We start from the raw sequence: 15,165 nt of genomic DNA, 5'->3' as shown, positions 1-15,165 counted from the left end.
ACTGAGTTCACCTGAGGAAATAGCTAGCCTACGGGCTTTTTGATAAAAGGACCGATAATCCGTGTACTTTACATAACCTGTAAACCTATAACAATCAGAACGAAATGAAAACAACCGGCTCGATTTGCAGTTAAATTTGGCACGAGTCTTGCTGATCATGAGAACACTATGATTAACTTGTGGTTACGAATTTTTTATTGTACAAACACGAGGAACATAATTTATTGCATTTGTTCCGAAATTACAACGTGACAGATTACAGTTGGTAATTTACAAATTTTATTCCAACATTTTAATTTTAAACAATATACAGTAGTATTTAAACATCAGCAAAACATTGCCTGAAATTCTTACATTTTCCACTGAATGCAGTAAAAAAGATTATACATAGGAATAGCACAGATTCAAAAACTGCATAGGTTGAGGAGAAAGACCCGAAGAACCCAATATAGGCATGTCCTTGGTTATCAATAGGGATTAGATTAGGATTAAGACAGCAGCCTAGTCAATCTGCTTCTCCATATGTTCACAGGTCAGAAAATAACAAGTCAGATTAATAATAGCAGTCTAATAGCAGATTAATAATATGTGTCTGAGGAAAACAGTGTATGCATTTAGTGGTTTATGAAATCTTAGTGCAAAATTACATATAAACCATGATGTACCAGAATACATTAGCTGTGTTCAATAGAAAACACATCTTCCAACAAAGAGTTCATAAACCAGACTCCCTACCAATGCCCTTAGAAGCAAAGACTTAACATGTAACAGTTTAATTTTTGAAAGCAGAAATTGAATTAGAGGCACCTGGCGCTCTCTTATTCTGACAATATGAAACCTGCTGAAAGATTGCGTTAAACCATGTCTCGGGCAGGTTCTGTCACCAGTCAGTCACTTCTTCTCTTTCTTCAGATTTCCCGAGAACCACTGAGTTTGGTTTTATAGTGAAATGAACACATACAAAACGTAACTGGTAAGGATGAGGATATTATACAAAGAAACAACAAGAAAGCACTTTCTACGATTTCACTGCTCCGTTTACTACAACTGTTGGATGCATCATGGACCTGATGGCTGGAAGTAGAATGATGCTGACAGACAGACCAAAAATATCTCTGAAAATATGAATAAATTACAAACAGAATATATACAAAAATATTACCATTGTGGATATCTATGTACAATTGCTCCATGATAGTGGGTATTACAAATTCAAATTCAGGTCCCCACACCATTGGCAAGCATTGTCCTCTCATATCTTAAGAATCAGCTTTCTGTTGTTCGGTGAAACCGAACCACATAAAATACCTCAGATTAAGTGGCTCCACTGATAACCCTTATGAAATAATATATTGTGAAAGGTCTAATGGTTGCCAATTAGCTAAAAACAACTGACAACCATTGCAAAATTGACTGGGTTTTATTCTGAACATTTGAACCATCAGAATTAAAACACATTCCTTATATATTCAATGGAATATGGATGGAAATACTGGGTATGCAGTGAACAGTTGTTTGAGGATGACAAATAAGTAAATTATTATCGGAGTATATAGTTACAAACACTCACTGAACTTTGTAGTAGGAAAAGTTCACAAAGAGTAAGAAAAATACACTTTAAACAATAGAGAGTAAAAAAAAAAGAAAGTAGTTTTCCTCATTGGCACAAAAAAAAACATTGCAGCAGGTCTCATGGTCCCACTCCTGAGAGAAGACAGTGTAATCATCAGTAGCCTTTTGTTTAATCTTCTACAAAAGTCGTAAAATAGAAAACGTATAAAGAAGCAGATAGATCGCTTTTCGCCTATTCAAGAGTGCCCGGGGAAGTATCCAAATGTGTAGACATTTGATTTATATGGTTCCTTGGAAGTCCATGTAGTTCTGGCCCCTCGCTCCTCTGTCCACTCCTCAGGTACCACCTCCAGGTTGTCAGTAGTACCATAAATTGGTTAGTCAGAAATGGCTGTGTTGAGAAGTTCACCTGAAATGCCCATCACCTGACAATAATGCCAAATATTCCAGTTGACCCAGGTTTGATAACAACAATAATCAAATACATTATACCGGTGAGGACCTCCGAGTTGCTTCTTAAACATCTCCACGGTACATATTGGAAGACAATGTCTAACATACTGTACCACAAATTTTTTTTTAAATACTAACATGCTTTGAAGGGGTGCTGACAGTTAGGAACATACCTCCCACAGTCAGCAGCAGTGTGCAGTGACAGACCGGCATTTATTAACTCAAAAATAAACCAGTGGATTAGGGCTGTCTATTTAAAAATCAGTAGGATATCATGAATATCAATCAAGTAACCAAATCCTGATGTCATAAAAAAACGAATAGTGAACAACAGTCAGGAGTTGGTGTATGGCCACTCGCAGTTTGGTACCAGATTCAACCAGGGTCTCAGCCCCAGAGGTTATTCTGGTTATAGCTGTCCACGCCTTCCAACCTGAACCATACTAAAACCCCAGCGGCACTACAGGTTCTCCCCGGGCTGGTACTGGGGCTCCGTGGAGGTGAAGTAGTCTTCCAGGAAGCCTTGCAGGTACTCAAAAGTGGGCCTCTCCTCTGCGTCCCGCCTCCAGCATGTCAGCATGAGCTCATGGAGGGAATCGGGGCACTCCGCCGGACAGGGCATCCTGTATCCGCGCTCCACCTGGTCCAGCACCTCTCGGTTTACCATGCCTGGGGTTCAGGGGGAGGGGTGGACAGATAACAGACAACGGTGTCGTCACACAGGTGATGCGGGATGAGGTCAAGGGGCGCGACCCAAGGAGGGCTGAGCGGAACCATCACACGCGTGATCTGTGCTATGTGACTCTTTGCATGATCCCTATCATCTACCTGGGTAGGGCACTCTCCCTTTGGTGGCCAGCTCCGTCAGTAAGACCCCGAACGACCAGACGTCAGACTTGATGGTGAAGCGGCCGTAGAGTGCAGCTTCCGGGGCCGTCCACTTAATGGGGAACTTTGCTCCTGCAGAAAGGACAGAGGCAAGACACGCATTACGCTGGAAACTTCTCAGGAGCGGTTGAGGAGAGCTTGTTTGTGTCCTTAAGCCCAAATATTAAGCGAGACAAAGCGGAGGTGCTACTGTGGAAAGAGATTGGCGCCCTCTAGTGGTCTCACCCTGCCTGGCGGTGTACTCGTTGTCCTCTATGAGGCGGGCCAGGCCGAAGTCGGCCACCTTACACACCATGTTGTCTCCCACGAGGATGTTGGCAGCCCTGAGGTCTCTGTGGACATAGTTCATCCTCTCTACGTATGCCATCCCCGAGGCAATCTGAAGAGGAGACACAGCTTTAGGACTGAAAGACACTGTGTTTGTGTGTGTGTGTGTGTGTGTTTTTGGCGAGACAAGGTTCTTGACCCCTTCAATCCCATTGGTCACAAACCTGATTGACAGCCTTATTAGTACAGGCTCTAGTGTAATATTGGAAATAATCGACAAATCATACATACAGTATACTATGCGTTACATAAAGTGTCTTGTATGACACAGAGATGTTTCATATGATGTCTCAGAACGGTGACAGGAACACATGCATACATTTCCCAAGTGTACTTTTACAGATTAATTTGGCACCATAAGCATGTTTTTAAGGGTTGTCTGGGGTTTGTCTGTTAATTTGATGAGAAAAAATTAAGAAACCACTGCTAAAATATCAGTTTCTCAGTTTTTTCTATTCCAAGGTACATGTTTTAGTAAAATTAACAGTTTCGTTTTATTCTATAAACTACTGACAACGTTACTCCCAAATTCCAAATAAGAATATTGTCATTTAGAGTATTTATTTGTAGAAAATAACAACTGGTCAAAATAACCAAAAAAAGCTGCATGGTTTTCAGACCTCAAATAATGCAAAGAAAACAAATTCATATTCATTTTTCAAAAACAAAATACATATGTTTTTACTTAGGAAGAGTTCAGAAATCAATATGTGGTGGAATAACCCTTATTTTTAATCACAGCTTTCATGCGTCTTGGTATGCTCTCCACCAGTCTGTCACATTGCTGTTGGGTGACTTTATGCCACTCCTGGTAGCTTAGCTTTGTTTGATGGCTTGTGACCATCCATCTTCATCTTGATAAAATTCCAGAGGTTTTCAATGGGGTTCAGGTCTGGAGATTGGGCTGGCATTGACAGGGTCTTGATCTGGTGGTTCACACCTTGATTGACCTGGCTGTGTGGCATGGAGCATTGTCCTGCTGGAAAAACCAATTCTCAGAGTTGGGGAACATTGTCACAGCAGAAGGAAGCAGATGTTCTTCCAAGATAACCTTGTACTTGACTTGATTCATGCGTCCTTCACAAAGACAACTCTGCCCAATTCCAGCCCTGCTGAAGCATCCTCAGATAATCACAGATCCTCCACCAAATGTCACAGTGGGTGCGAGGCACTGTGGCTTGTAGGCCTCTCCAGGTCTCCGTCTAACCATTAGACGACCAGGTGTTGGGCAAAGCTGCAAATCTGACTCATCATAGAAGACGAGTCAAATTTTACTCCATTCATCTACGGTCCAATCCTTATGGTCTTTTGAAAACTTCAGCCTGGCTCTTCTTTGCTTCTCATTGATGAAGGGCTTTTTTCTAGCTTTGCACGACTTCAGCCCTGCCCCTAGGAGCCTGTTTCGAACCGTCCTCGCCGTGCACTTCACCCCGGCTGATATTTATCATTCTTTTTGTAGGTCACTTGATGTCATCCTACGGTTGTTGAGTGACATTTGAATGAGTTGACGGTCATCTTGGTCAGTGGACAGTCGTTTTCACCTTCTGCCAGTCTGTAGCTTTGTTGTCACCAATGTCTGTTGCTTGACCTTGTTCTTATGAACCGCCGTCTTTGACATTTTCAGGATGGAAGCAACCCGAGTTGATATATATATATATGTGTATAGTATCTCACAAAAATGAGTACACCCCCTCAAGTTTTTTGCAAATATTTGATTATATCTTTTCATGCGACAACAATGAAGAAATGACACTCTGCTACAATGTAAAGTAGTGAGTGTACAGCTTGTATAACAGTGTGCATTTGCTGGCCCCTCAAAATAACTCAACACACAGCCATTAATGTCTAAACCCCTGGCAACAAAAGTGAGTACACCCCTAAGTGAAAATGTCAAAATTGGGCCGAAAGTGTCAATATTTAACAGGAGACATATATTCAGATACACACACACACACTGTATATACACTGCTCAAATAAATTAAGGGAACACTTCAATTACACATTGGGTCTCGATGAATGAAATTTATAAAAAAATCTTTACTGTACATTTAGTAATTTTTGAGAACGAAGGACTCAACAAATGAGGATGTAACAACGGTCAATAGAAACCAAAATCACCAACCGATTGAGGGCTGGATTCAAACTCACACTGAAAATCAAAGTAAACAAGTCAAAATCACAGGCTCTCCCAACGTGAATTTCATCACGGCAACTCATAATGTGACTCAGTAGTGTGCATGGCTCCCACATGCCTGTATGCACTCCTGACAACATCTGGGCATGCTCCTGATGAGACAGCGGATGGTGTCCTGGGGGATCTCCTCCCAGACCTGGATCAGGGCATCAGTGAGCTCCTGGACAGACTGTGGCACTACTTGGCGGGGTCGAATGCACGATACATAACATCCCAGAGGTTCTCACATGGATTCAGGTCTGTGGAACGTGAGGGCTAGTCAATGGCATCACTGCCTTCGTCATCCAGGAACTGCCTACACACTCTGGCCACATGAGGCTGGGCATTATACTGCACCAGCGTAAGGTCTGACGATGAGGATTTCATCCCGGTACCGAACAGCAGTCAGGGTGCCATTGGCTTGCATATGGAGGACTGTGCCACCCTCCAAGGATATGCCTCCCCAGACCATCACTGACCCACTGCCAAAACGGTCATGCTGGATGATGTCGGGCCCTCATGCCACCCTCATGGAAGTCTGTTTCTGACAGTTTGGTCAGAAATATGCACAGCAGTAGCCCGCCAGAAGTCATTTTGTAAGACCATGGCAGTGCTCCTCCTGCTCCTCCTTGCACAAAGGAGCAGATACTGGTCCTGCTGCTGAGTTGATGCCCCTTTACAGCCCTGTCCAGCTCTCCTTGTGTAACGGCCCGTCTCCTGGTATCTCCTCCATGCTCTTGGAACTGTACTGGGAGACAGAGCAAATCTTCTTGCGACGTATGGATGTTCTTTCCTGGAGGAGCTTGACTACTTGTGCAACCTGAAGGTGCAGGTACCGCCTCATGCTACCAGTAGTGACAAGGACACTAGCAAAATGCAGAACTAGAGAAGAATCAGTCAGGGGGGATAAGGAGAGAGCCACTACCTGCCTGTGGCCACCACCTGCAAAACTATTCCCTTTTTGGGGGTTGTCTTGCTGTTGTCTCTCCAGCGCACCTATTGTCAATTTCATTTGCACCAAAACAGGTGACACTGATTCACAATCGCTTATGCTTCCTAACTGGACAGATTGATATCCCTGAAGTTTAATTGACTTGGTGTTATACTGTGATGATTACATGTTCCCTTAATTTTTTTGAGCAGTATATATATATACACACACACACATACACGTTACCCACCCCTGTACCCACTTTTTTGGAAACGGGGTTGTATATACACACATGCATATACCCATACAAATGCAGATATGTATTGCAAATTAACATTGCTGACTTCATTTTTATTTATACCTGCCCAGGGCCTTCTGTGACAGATATATACACACACACACACACACACACACACATACATGCATATACTGTATATATACTGTTGATAACCATTGGTGAAAATCAGTGCTCACAACTGACCATTACATTTTCTTTAGTCATAGCGCGGCACAGGGCGGACATGTTTTCTAGAGTTTTCTACTGTTTTGTACATTTTGTTAGTACATATTGTGGCCATCTCTACAAGCGAGTAGGAATGTCATTATGTTTTCTGCCACCAAGTATATTACGCTTAAAGGGACTGTATCTTATACATCCTTTTCAATATAAAATAAAACACAGCAAATAGGACTACATGTTACCAAATACAAAAAACTTGCATGGCGGCCCCCACTGTGAAACAAATTAAAACCCATAACATGAAAGCACTTACAGTGACAATCTCTAAAATACTTCACCTGGGATGCCATGTCAACTAGCTGAGGAAGGCGGAGTATCTTCCCCATGTCTCCCTTCAGGAAGTCCAGCAGGCTTCCTTTCCCCATGTACTCAGTCACAATATAGATGGGTTCTTCAGACACCACAGCATAGAGCTGGACCAGCTTCTCGTGTCTGAGCTTCTTCATGACCTGAGCCTCCTGCAGGAAAGCCTCAGGGGACATGGTGCCTGTCTTCAGGGTCTTAATTGCTACCTTTGTAGTACCATTCCACGTGCCTACACAGATGAAGGTTACACAGCTAGTAATGTTGTTGGAGTGACCAGCATTATCATCAGATTACATTATCTAATCTGCCAAACAGGTAGCAACAGCCAGGGAATGGGTTTGGAATTTAAAGTTGCCTATATGGCGACACAAATGTATTTGTTCGAGAAGGTCGTCCGAATTATCGTTTGAAGATAAGAATCCAACTCATAACTTGACTCCCACAGTAGCTGATTAAAAGATAGCAACGACAGTGGAGCGAGTTCCTCTTACCCATCCAGACCTCTCCGAAGCATCCCTGTCCCAGTTTGACATCAAGGTGGAGCGAGTCCCTGGGGATTTCCCAGGCGTCACGGGCCAGACCCTGGGTCTGTGGTTTCAGCACGGGACATACCTCTGTCAGGCAGTGGCACAGTCCATCTGCATGCTCTGAGGGGAGGGAAGGGAAGAAAACAAGGTTAGCGCAATTATTATTATCTAATATACGTATTCTTGAGTCTTTCCTGTATGTACTTGGCTATGTACCTGCGTCTGTGTTCTTGGCTGTGTGTGTGTGTGTGTGTGTGTGTGTGTGCCTGCTTCTTTGACTCACTGTGGTAATGTGCGACTAGCTGCTGTAGGTTGTTGAACTGAGTGCGCGAGGTGATGTAGAAACCTCCGCTGTCCAGTTTTCGGATCTTGTAGTGTTTCACGTTCAGCCCTTTGGTGTTGTCGTAGTCTAGGACTGACAGGCAGTAGGCACCTGGGAAGATGAAAATAAAAGAGGAAATCTGCAAAAAATACAAGATAATGGTGGATATGGGTGGCTGTCAGACCAGTTCATCTTGTCTCGCTGCACAGCAGCGACTCCTAGTGGTAAGTTGAGGGCCTGCAAGCTCATTTGCCATTGTTGTCGGGGCGAGGCCTTCTCTTTCAGTGTATATTGCTGGTGTAAACTTCCTGGTTGAACAGACAGTGTGAATAGAAGAATGGCTGGGCAAGATGTGCCTCAAATCTTCAACTTTCCGAAACTTGCCATATAGTTTTTGTGATGAGGCCATAATTGTGAATTGGACATCATAAAATTGAGAGATGGGAAACATTGGTAAAATTGGTATAAAACATAAATAAAATGAAACAAGATAACTTTGGGGTCGATAAATATTGCCTTATTCTCTATTTCTTACACATTTCGACTTCTAGTCTTACTGTAGTCCAAAGACAAGTTTGAATAGTTGGCTTTATTCCCTTGCGGTCCCACATAACAAAAACAGTACCAACCTCTGTCACCAGAGGGCAGCACCAGAGGGCAGCACCAGATCGTTGCACCAGTAAGACAAATGAACTCAATGACCCCCAGGGGTAATGCCCCTTCCCTCTGTTTGAACTGTGCGGTATAACTGGTGGTTGTTGAACATTACAGAAAGAGTGGAGACAAAAGCAGCCAACATTATTTCATTTTCTACTTGTTGTCTAGAGAAGCAGTTCTGTTCTATGTAACATATTCCTACCTGAACTAGTTTCCCTATCCTGTGCCCTGCTGAACGCGCCCCTAGCTCCATATTGACCTACTTCTGTCTCACTCAATCACCCGAGGCCTCCCCACTACTCACTCTGAGTTCCTGGCAACGTCCCTACCACCTCTCTCCCTTTTCCTTTCTCTCCTCTCTCTCTCTCTCTCTCTCCCTACCTCCCTCCCCTATCGCTCTCTCTCTCCCCCATCACCCCCCCATCGCTCTCTCTCTCCCCCATCGCCCCCCCATCGCTCTCTCTTCCACCCATCGCTCTCTCTCTTCCACCCATCGCTCTCTCACTCTCCCCCATCTCTATTGCTCTGTCTCTCCCAACCATCCACCCATCATCTCTGTCTCCCATCTCTTTCACCTATGCCCAACTAGCAACTAGTAGTGATTGGCAGTGCTGTGGCAAAGCAGTTGCCAATCAGAAGCATCCACTTCCGCGCTCCGCCCCAAAGGCGTGACATCTGACCTAATCTCACCTCTCCCCAACTGCCCTGCTTCAAATCACTCTAGAACAGCATGCATGTGGAACACAACACAGCAGGGCACTACAACAAGCACACTGAGGAACCAGCTCTTATCAAAACGTGCTGTACTGTTCTAATATTGACGTTGTGCTTCCCCAATCACAATCTCACTTCTTATCTTACGAATCGCAGGTTGGTTTTTTCTTCAGAATAGGACATGATTTCACAGCTTCACATCTACGTCCGTAGACAAGCAACAATGGCCATGGCATTTCCATGTGGTCTTAGTTATCAGTGGAGAGGCTTGGGTATCGGTGAAGCCCGAGACACTCAGACACTCACCTTTGGTGGTTTCACTTTCCCTCACCAGGAACGTCCCTCTCCTGTTCTCCACACTCAAGAGGAGCCGCTCTGAATCGCGCCGTGAAATCTTCCCGAAATACCACCTATAGATGAGAAGGGAGACAGCACGGGACACAAGGCACAGGTTGAGAGGAGGGGGGAGAGTTGTGGCTGTGTGAGAGAGAGATAGAATCGCCCGTGCTGGTCTCTGAAAATAAGTGACTTGAAAACTCCTCCTGCGCATGCCCAGGTCAAAGTATTGCATTCTGATTACTGCCCCTTACCTGGTAGCCATAGTCAATCTGAGATGACTGGTAGGATAAAGGTGAGAAATGGAGTCATTACACAGGTTAGATTGTGTATCATTATCCTGAATCTGTCTATGCATGTGTCAGCTTGTACAGTATGTGTGCGTGTTTCTAGGTGCATAGAGAGACGGCTATTTCTAATTTCACTGAATGCAGTCAATTTCATTTAGTAAAAAATGTAATACAAAAGTAAAGAGAGGAAAAAAAAGGTGGGAATTGTGGATAAAAGAGATGAGAGAGACGAGAGGATTTACTCTTCTGCCTGGATGGAGTCGGAGGGAGCCACATAATTGCTGGGGATGTAACCATTTTCTCCTGTGGTTAAAGAGCGAGCCAGCCACCAGTCTCCTTCTCTGTGGAGATATGGAAAGAGCAGGATGGTGCTGACATTCCATTTTACACAGAGTGACTATGCCTATACGGAATGATTCGAAAACCAGAACTCCGGGGGTGAAAAACGAACATTCATAATGAGTGGACTCAAAGGCAAAAATGGTTTTAAATATCCATAGGCGGTTTCCTGGACACAGTTTAAGACAGAAATCGGAGGAGATGTTATATCAATGAATATAAAATGCCCGTTTAGTCCAGAATTAGGTGTAATCTGTGTCCAGGAAACACGACTACTAGAAATACTAGAGGAATGTATGCACAGAAGTTTAAACACAAAGGTGTCCTACGACACTGTTAAACCAACGCAGGAACGTGTAAAGCAGTGACTAAGATACGTTAGTAACATGAACACTGAGGCACACAGTGCATTCACAAGAACACACACAAGGACAAGAGAAGCTTCACTAACCTGCTGTTCAACTTTCTCCTAAATACAATTGTGGAAGGTATGCAATGGAGAAATAGTTTGGGGAGATAGATGTAGAGGGGAGATGCCAAGAGGGTGAAGGGGGTGGGTGGAGTTTAAAAAGATACAGGAAGCGTGTTAGCCAAGCAAATTTGGAAAGATAAAGTACAGAACAGGATCATTACCACAATAACTCTTATCCACCTTCCTTGTCTCAACACTAGCAGAAGTACAGCTTACTTTTCTAATACATAAAGTATAATAATTAAACCAGCGGTTGGTTTAAATCTTATACTGTAGCTAAGGCTATCACAGATTTCACAGGAAGAGAAAACAATAAGCAGAACTAGTCATAACAATGAACAAAAGAGTTGCTTAGTACCACAACCAAAGCAGTGCTGACCCGATATGAAGAAAGCCTGAGGACAGCAATTAAAGTACATGGCGCACAGGTAATAAAGCTAAGGGCTAGTCATATACAAGCACTAACAATGAAATGTAATCGATGGTTATTGTTGTTCTCTGGGAGTTTCTACAGTGTATTCAGGTGACCTGGTGACCTTATTACGGTCTGAGAATGTAACGGTAACAGATGCTCTAATTCTAATCATCCACTAGTTCTATTGTCCTCAGCTCAGGCCTTCTAGGTCAACACTCTGTTGTACTGGGGGCTCACTGGAATACCATGTTCCACTTCTATTGATCAGAGCCAGCCCAAAACGGGTAAAAGCATTTCTGACTACTGCCTTCTCATGATTGGGTCACATTATCATAATGAATTAAGTCATTTCAATCATTTGTAAAGTGTAAATTTTAGATCTGAGTTACTTAGCAGACAGTCTTATCAAGCAAGACGTGCAATCATTTATGGTAAAAATATATATATATATGTTTTGACATCCACTTTTTAAGATGCCGATATTCTCAACAAAACACATATCAGTATACTTTTTGGAAGCGGCAATGAGATATACGGCGTTTTTTGTAAAAAAGCTAGGAAAAAGAGAAGAAATCTGCAACAAAAATCTGTCAGCTCACACAAAACAGATCCTTGTGAACGGAGACTGTTCCTATGGTTACCGTGGGGGGTGGGGAGGGGCTGACTGACACAGGTTTTGCGGGCAGGACAGCCAGCCAATGACAGACCAGACATGAGGAGCACATTATGTATGTGTGTCTGTGTCCATCCCTGTGGGCATACCCATATTCTAAACCAGGTGTGTGTGTGTGTGTGTTTGTGTTTACGGTGTCGCCTCACGTGTTGTTTACGATCTGTAGACGCTCGCCCTTCTTGAAAGACAGATCGGATGCAGTGCGAGACTCGTAATCATACAGAGCCACAAACGTTGTGATTCCTCCTGAGGGGGAGAGCAGAGGGGAGCGGGAGGTGGGGTTAGCTAACATTACAGGATGTAGGAGAACCACGCTCCAAAATTCCCAGTATGTACGGGCCATACAACCAGAGGGAACCACAGTTTTACTGAATGATACCACACAGTGCTCTCATTTACATTGTCCCCAATAATATTCACATTGTGTCAGAACACTGGTTGTTTTGGATTCCTTCAGTGAAATAAAATGATCATACATTTCTGTTCCACGCTAGGTTTATAGTGGGCCCTCGTGTCTTACCTGCGAGTGTCCCTCTGTTCGGGGACGTGACACTACTGTTGGCATCTACGCCTCCAAACAGGGCCAGCTCTGGGGTTTTAGTCAGGGCCTGGCCGGCCTGTTGTGTCCCGTCGGCTGGAGGGCTCCGATTGGGTGTGAGGTTGTGCTGGGATGGGTTGAACCCACCGCCGCCTCCTCCCGAACTGATACAGTCTTGACTCCGTGTCCGCATTCCTGCATCTTTGGGCTTGCTCTTGGACGCCCCCATGGCCTAGTCCTGTAGGACAAACCAAAGAACGGGAAATAAAAACAGGAAACCATGAAAACTTTCACATTGAAATATAACACAGTTTATTCGTTAAACCTGGTTCTTCTTGCGTGCTAAAGGTTCAGAAGAGCTTAGAATATCTATAGAGTATCTTCAGCCGACCATACTCAGCTTCCCAGGCAGCTTCAGCGAGGGCAGGGCCAGTAGTGGGGAATGAAATACATGGACGTCGTAGTCACTTCGTTGTAACCCACAGAAGTGCAGTGTCATGTGCAGTAATAATACACGCCAAACCAGTGGTTCCCTAAGGAGGGGCTTGCAGCTGCCACTCCTCAGCCACAAACCCTTTCCTCTGTCCTCAGCTAAAACACACCAACACACTAGAGAGGCATCTCCCCGCCCAGCCCCGGTTATCAAATGTATTAAATGGTAATGCAGAAGAGACACACTGGTCAACATTATGTTAAGAGGGGGAGATAATAGCTACTACAGTCCATGGATATTTATCCCTGGGCCATATCTTTCATCACGCCCACATGCCGCTCCATAGCCTGGTGGTAGAGCACTAAATGTTCTCCGCCAGAAGGATTTTCAATGGCGCCACAACCCGGCTCAATGGGCGCAGAGCAAGGCCGCTGCCGTCAAACTTACACGGCCATTTGCGGAGCTATACGTGGAATTTCTCGCTTTACTCACACGGTTTGAACACCTCACAGGTTCAAACAGCTGTATTCAACAGCACAGAAAATCTGCCATATATCACAGTCATTTAAATGGCAATGCGGCTCTGTACACTAGTGCATATTCTCTCGCATAAACACCAATGTGTTGGGGTTTGGTGTAAGAAACACCACGACTCCACCATTACTGCAAATATACTATGGATTTGTTTTATTACAACACAAGAAAGAACCACAACCAGTCAGTTCAAAAGGCCGCTTGCACATTACCAAACCTGACTCCTCATTGACACTTCCCTACCACCTACCGGAAAGTGTGACTGAAAGTGCCATCGCTCAGGCTCATATGCTCCAAATTGATGGCGTGATCGTGTTGCGAAGTGCACGTGTTGCCGAACTGTGGAGGAACTGCTGAATACGCCGACGACCGTGGAGTGAGTGTTCGCACCATTTAAGGCACCCTGATGTCCTGAAAACTCACCACTCTACTCCTCATCACTGTACAGCCTGCGTTCCTAGAAAGAGGCTCCAGCTGCAAACATATCTCAGGCTTCACTAATCGCCGCTTAGTGCATGGAAATGTACGGAAAGTCATGGATAATTCAGGGACTAAACGCTCCACTACTATAATAGATGCAGGCCTATCAGTGGGGGTGGCTAGGGACAGATGCAATCTTAAGTCCAGTAAGGGACAATTTTCATTAGAAATGTGGTAATGGTAGCATCGTTTTTGGCTTCACTGATGTCAAACAGGGCTATGATTGTAAAGAACGTCTCACTAGAACAGACATATATCCATGTATTTATTGTAAAGATTGTCTCACTAGAACAGACATATATCCATGTATTTATTGTAAAGATCGTCTCACTAGAACAGACAGATATCCATGTATTTTTTTATTAGCAGGCAGCGCTATGCTGAATCCATTGCTACCATTACCGGTTCTGTTAAAACCAATACTTCAGCCGCAGACTAACCAGCGCCAAACGTAGCTACTAGATCCAAGCCTATCTATGGCATCAGCCAGTGTATGACCGTAGTAGACTTTCATTCAACAGACTCCCATGTGTAAGTCTGTAAGCCAGCCAAGCCAAAGCTGGCTAGAATTCTTGGGTGACAGACAGCTTCTCTGAGGGTTACAGCATGCTGATGACACATGATGGAAAAATGTATGGTGCACAGAGAATAACACCCATCGCTCACCAGAGGGAACTTTGTGAGATCCGTCTGTACTGCATCTCTGTGACACACACACACACACACACACCAGCACTCCCACTTGGCGAGCAGCCATGAGATGGGAGATGGAGGCGCCCAGCCTTTTGCTGATTATCAAACAGCTGTGGGGATTCCTATGGATCGGATGTACACCACACACTGCCGCAGAGTCTCAATCATTCACACATACACAGAAATGCTGATCCAGGGGGGAAGGGGTGTGGGGGCGGTGGGGGGGGGGGCTCATTACATTTCTTGCCCAGCCGGCATCAGCCACGGTATAGGGCGGGGGATGGTTGTTGGAAAACAAGGGGGGGCTGGTGGGGAGAGAGGGGGTCAGTGAGGACAGAGAGGGGTCGATACGTCCCCCAAGGGTGAGTCTGTACAACAGGGTGGTTTCACTGTACTCCAGCTGACAGCACGGCCAGGTTAAAGCACACACATGCACACACACACACACACTTATTCAGACACAAAGAGGACGGGTGGCACAGCCGCTCTTTGTATCTTTTCTGTGTCTCATTCATCAGACTTCGTGGTAAATAAGCCTTTTCAGTCATTTCTCAACGTCTCCCTCCATTGAA

General features: G+C 44.5%; 1 protein-coding gene across 5 annotated transcripts in view; it reads right to left on the bottom strand.

Annotated features, from left to right (window-relative positions):
* Nucleotides 1–221: 221 nt before the first annotated feature.
* Nucleotides 222–15,165, bottom strand: part of src (v-src avian sarcoma (Schmidt-Ruppin A-2) viral oncogene homolog) — a 30,807-nt gene continuing 15,863 nt past the window's right edge. For 2 of the 5 annotated variants that reach the window (XM_010875160.4, XM_010875161.5), the window contains exons 2-13: nucleotides 12,436–12,691; nucleotides 12,062–12,161; nucleotides 10,807–10,824; nucleotides 10,259–10,357; nucleotides 9,981–10,007; nucleotides 9,697–9,800; nucleotides 7,981–8,130; nucleotides 7,662–7,817; nucleotides 7,143–7,399; nucleotides 3,139–3,292; nucleotides 2,854–2,985; nucleotides 222–2,694 (exon numbers count right to left, since the gene is read on the bottom strand). In XM_010875160.4, coding sequence (XP_010873462.1) covers nucleotides 2,486–2,694; nucleotides 2,854–2,985; nucleotides 3,139–3,292; nucleotides 7,143–7,399; nucleotides 7,662–7,817; nucleotides 7,981–8,130; nucleotides 9,697–9,800; nucleotides 9,981–10,007; nucleotides 10,259–10,357; nucleotides 10,807–10,824; nucleotides 12,062–12,161; nucleotides 12,436–12,682 — 1,653 coding nt within the window. In that variant the 5' untranslated portion in view covers nucleotides 12,683–12,691 and the 3' untranslated portion in view covers nucleotides 222–2,485. The remainder of the gene's footprint in view (nucleotides 2,695–2,853; nucleotides 2,986–3,138; nucleotides 3,293–7,142; nucleotides 7,400–7,661; nucleotides 7,818–7,980; nucleotides 8,131–9,696; nucleotides 9,801–9,980; nucleotides 10,008–10,258; nucleotides 10,358–10,806; nucleotides 10,825–12,061; nucleotides 12,162–12,435; nucleotides 12,692–15,165) is intronic. The other 3 variants (XM_010875162.4, XM_010875163.4, XM_010875164.5) reach the window with 3 other exon arrangements.

This window comes from Esox lucius, chromosome 12 (genome assembly GCF_011004845.1).
Source record: "Esox lucius isolate fEsoLuc1 chromosome 12, fEsoLuc1.pri, whole genome shotgun sequence".
NCBI lineage: Eukaryota > Metazoa > Chordata > Actinopteri > Esociformes > Esocidae > Esox > Esox lucius.
The sequence above is the reverse complement of the archived record's forward strand: the minus strand, read 5'-3'. Positions and strand labels throughout refer to the sequence as shown.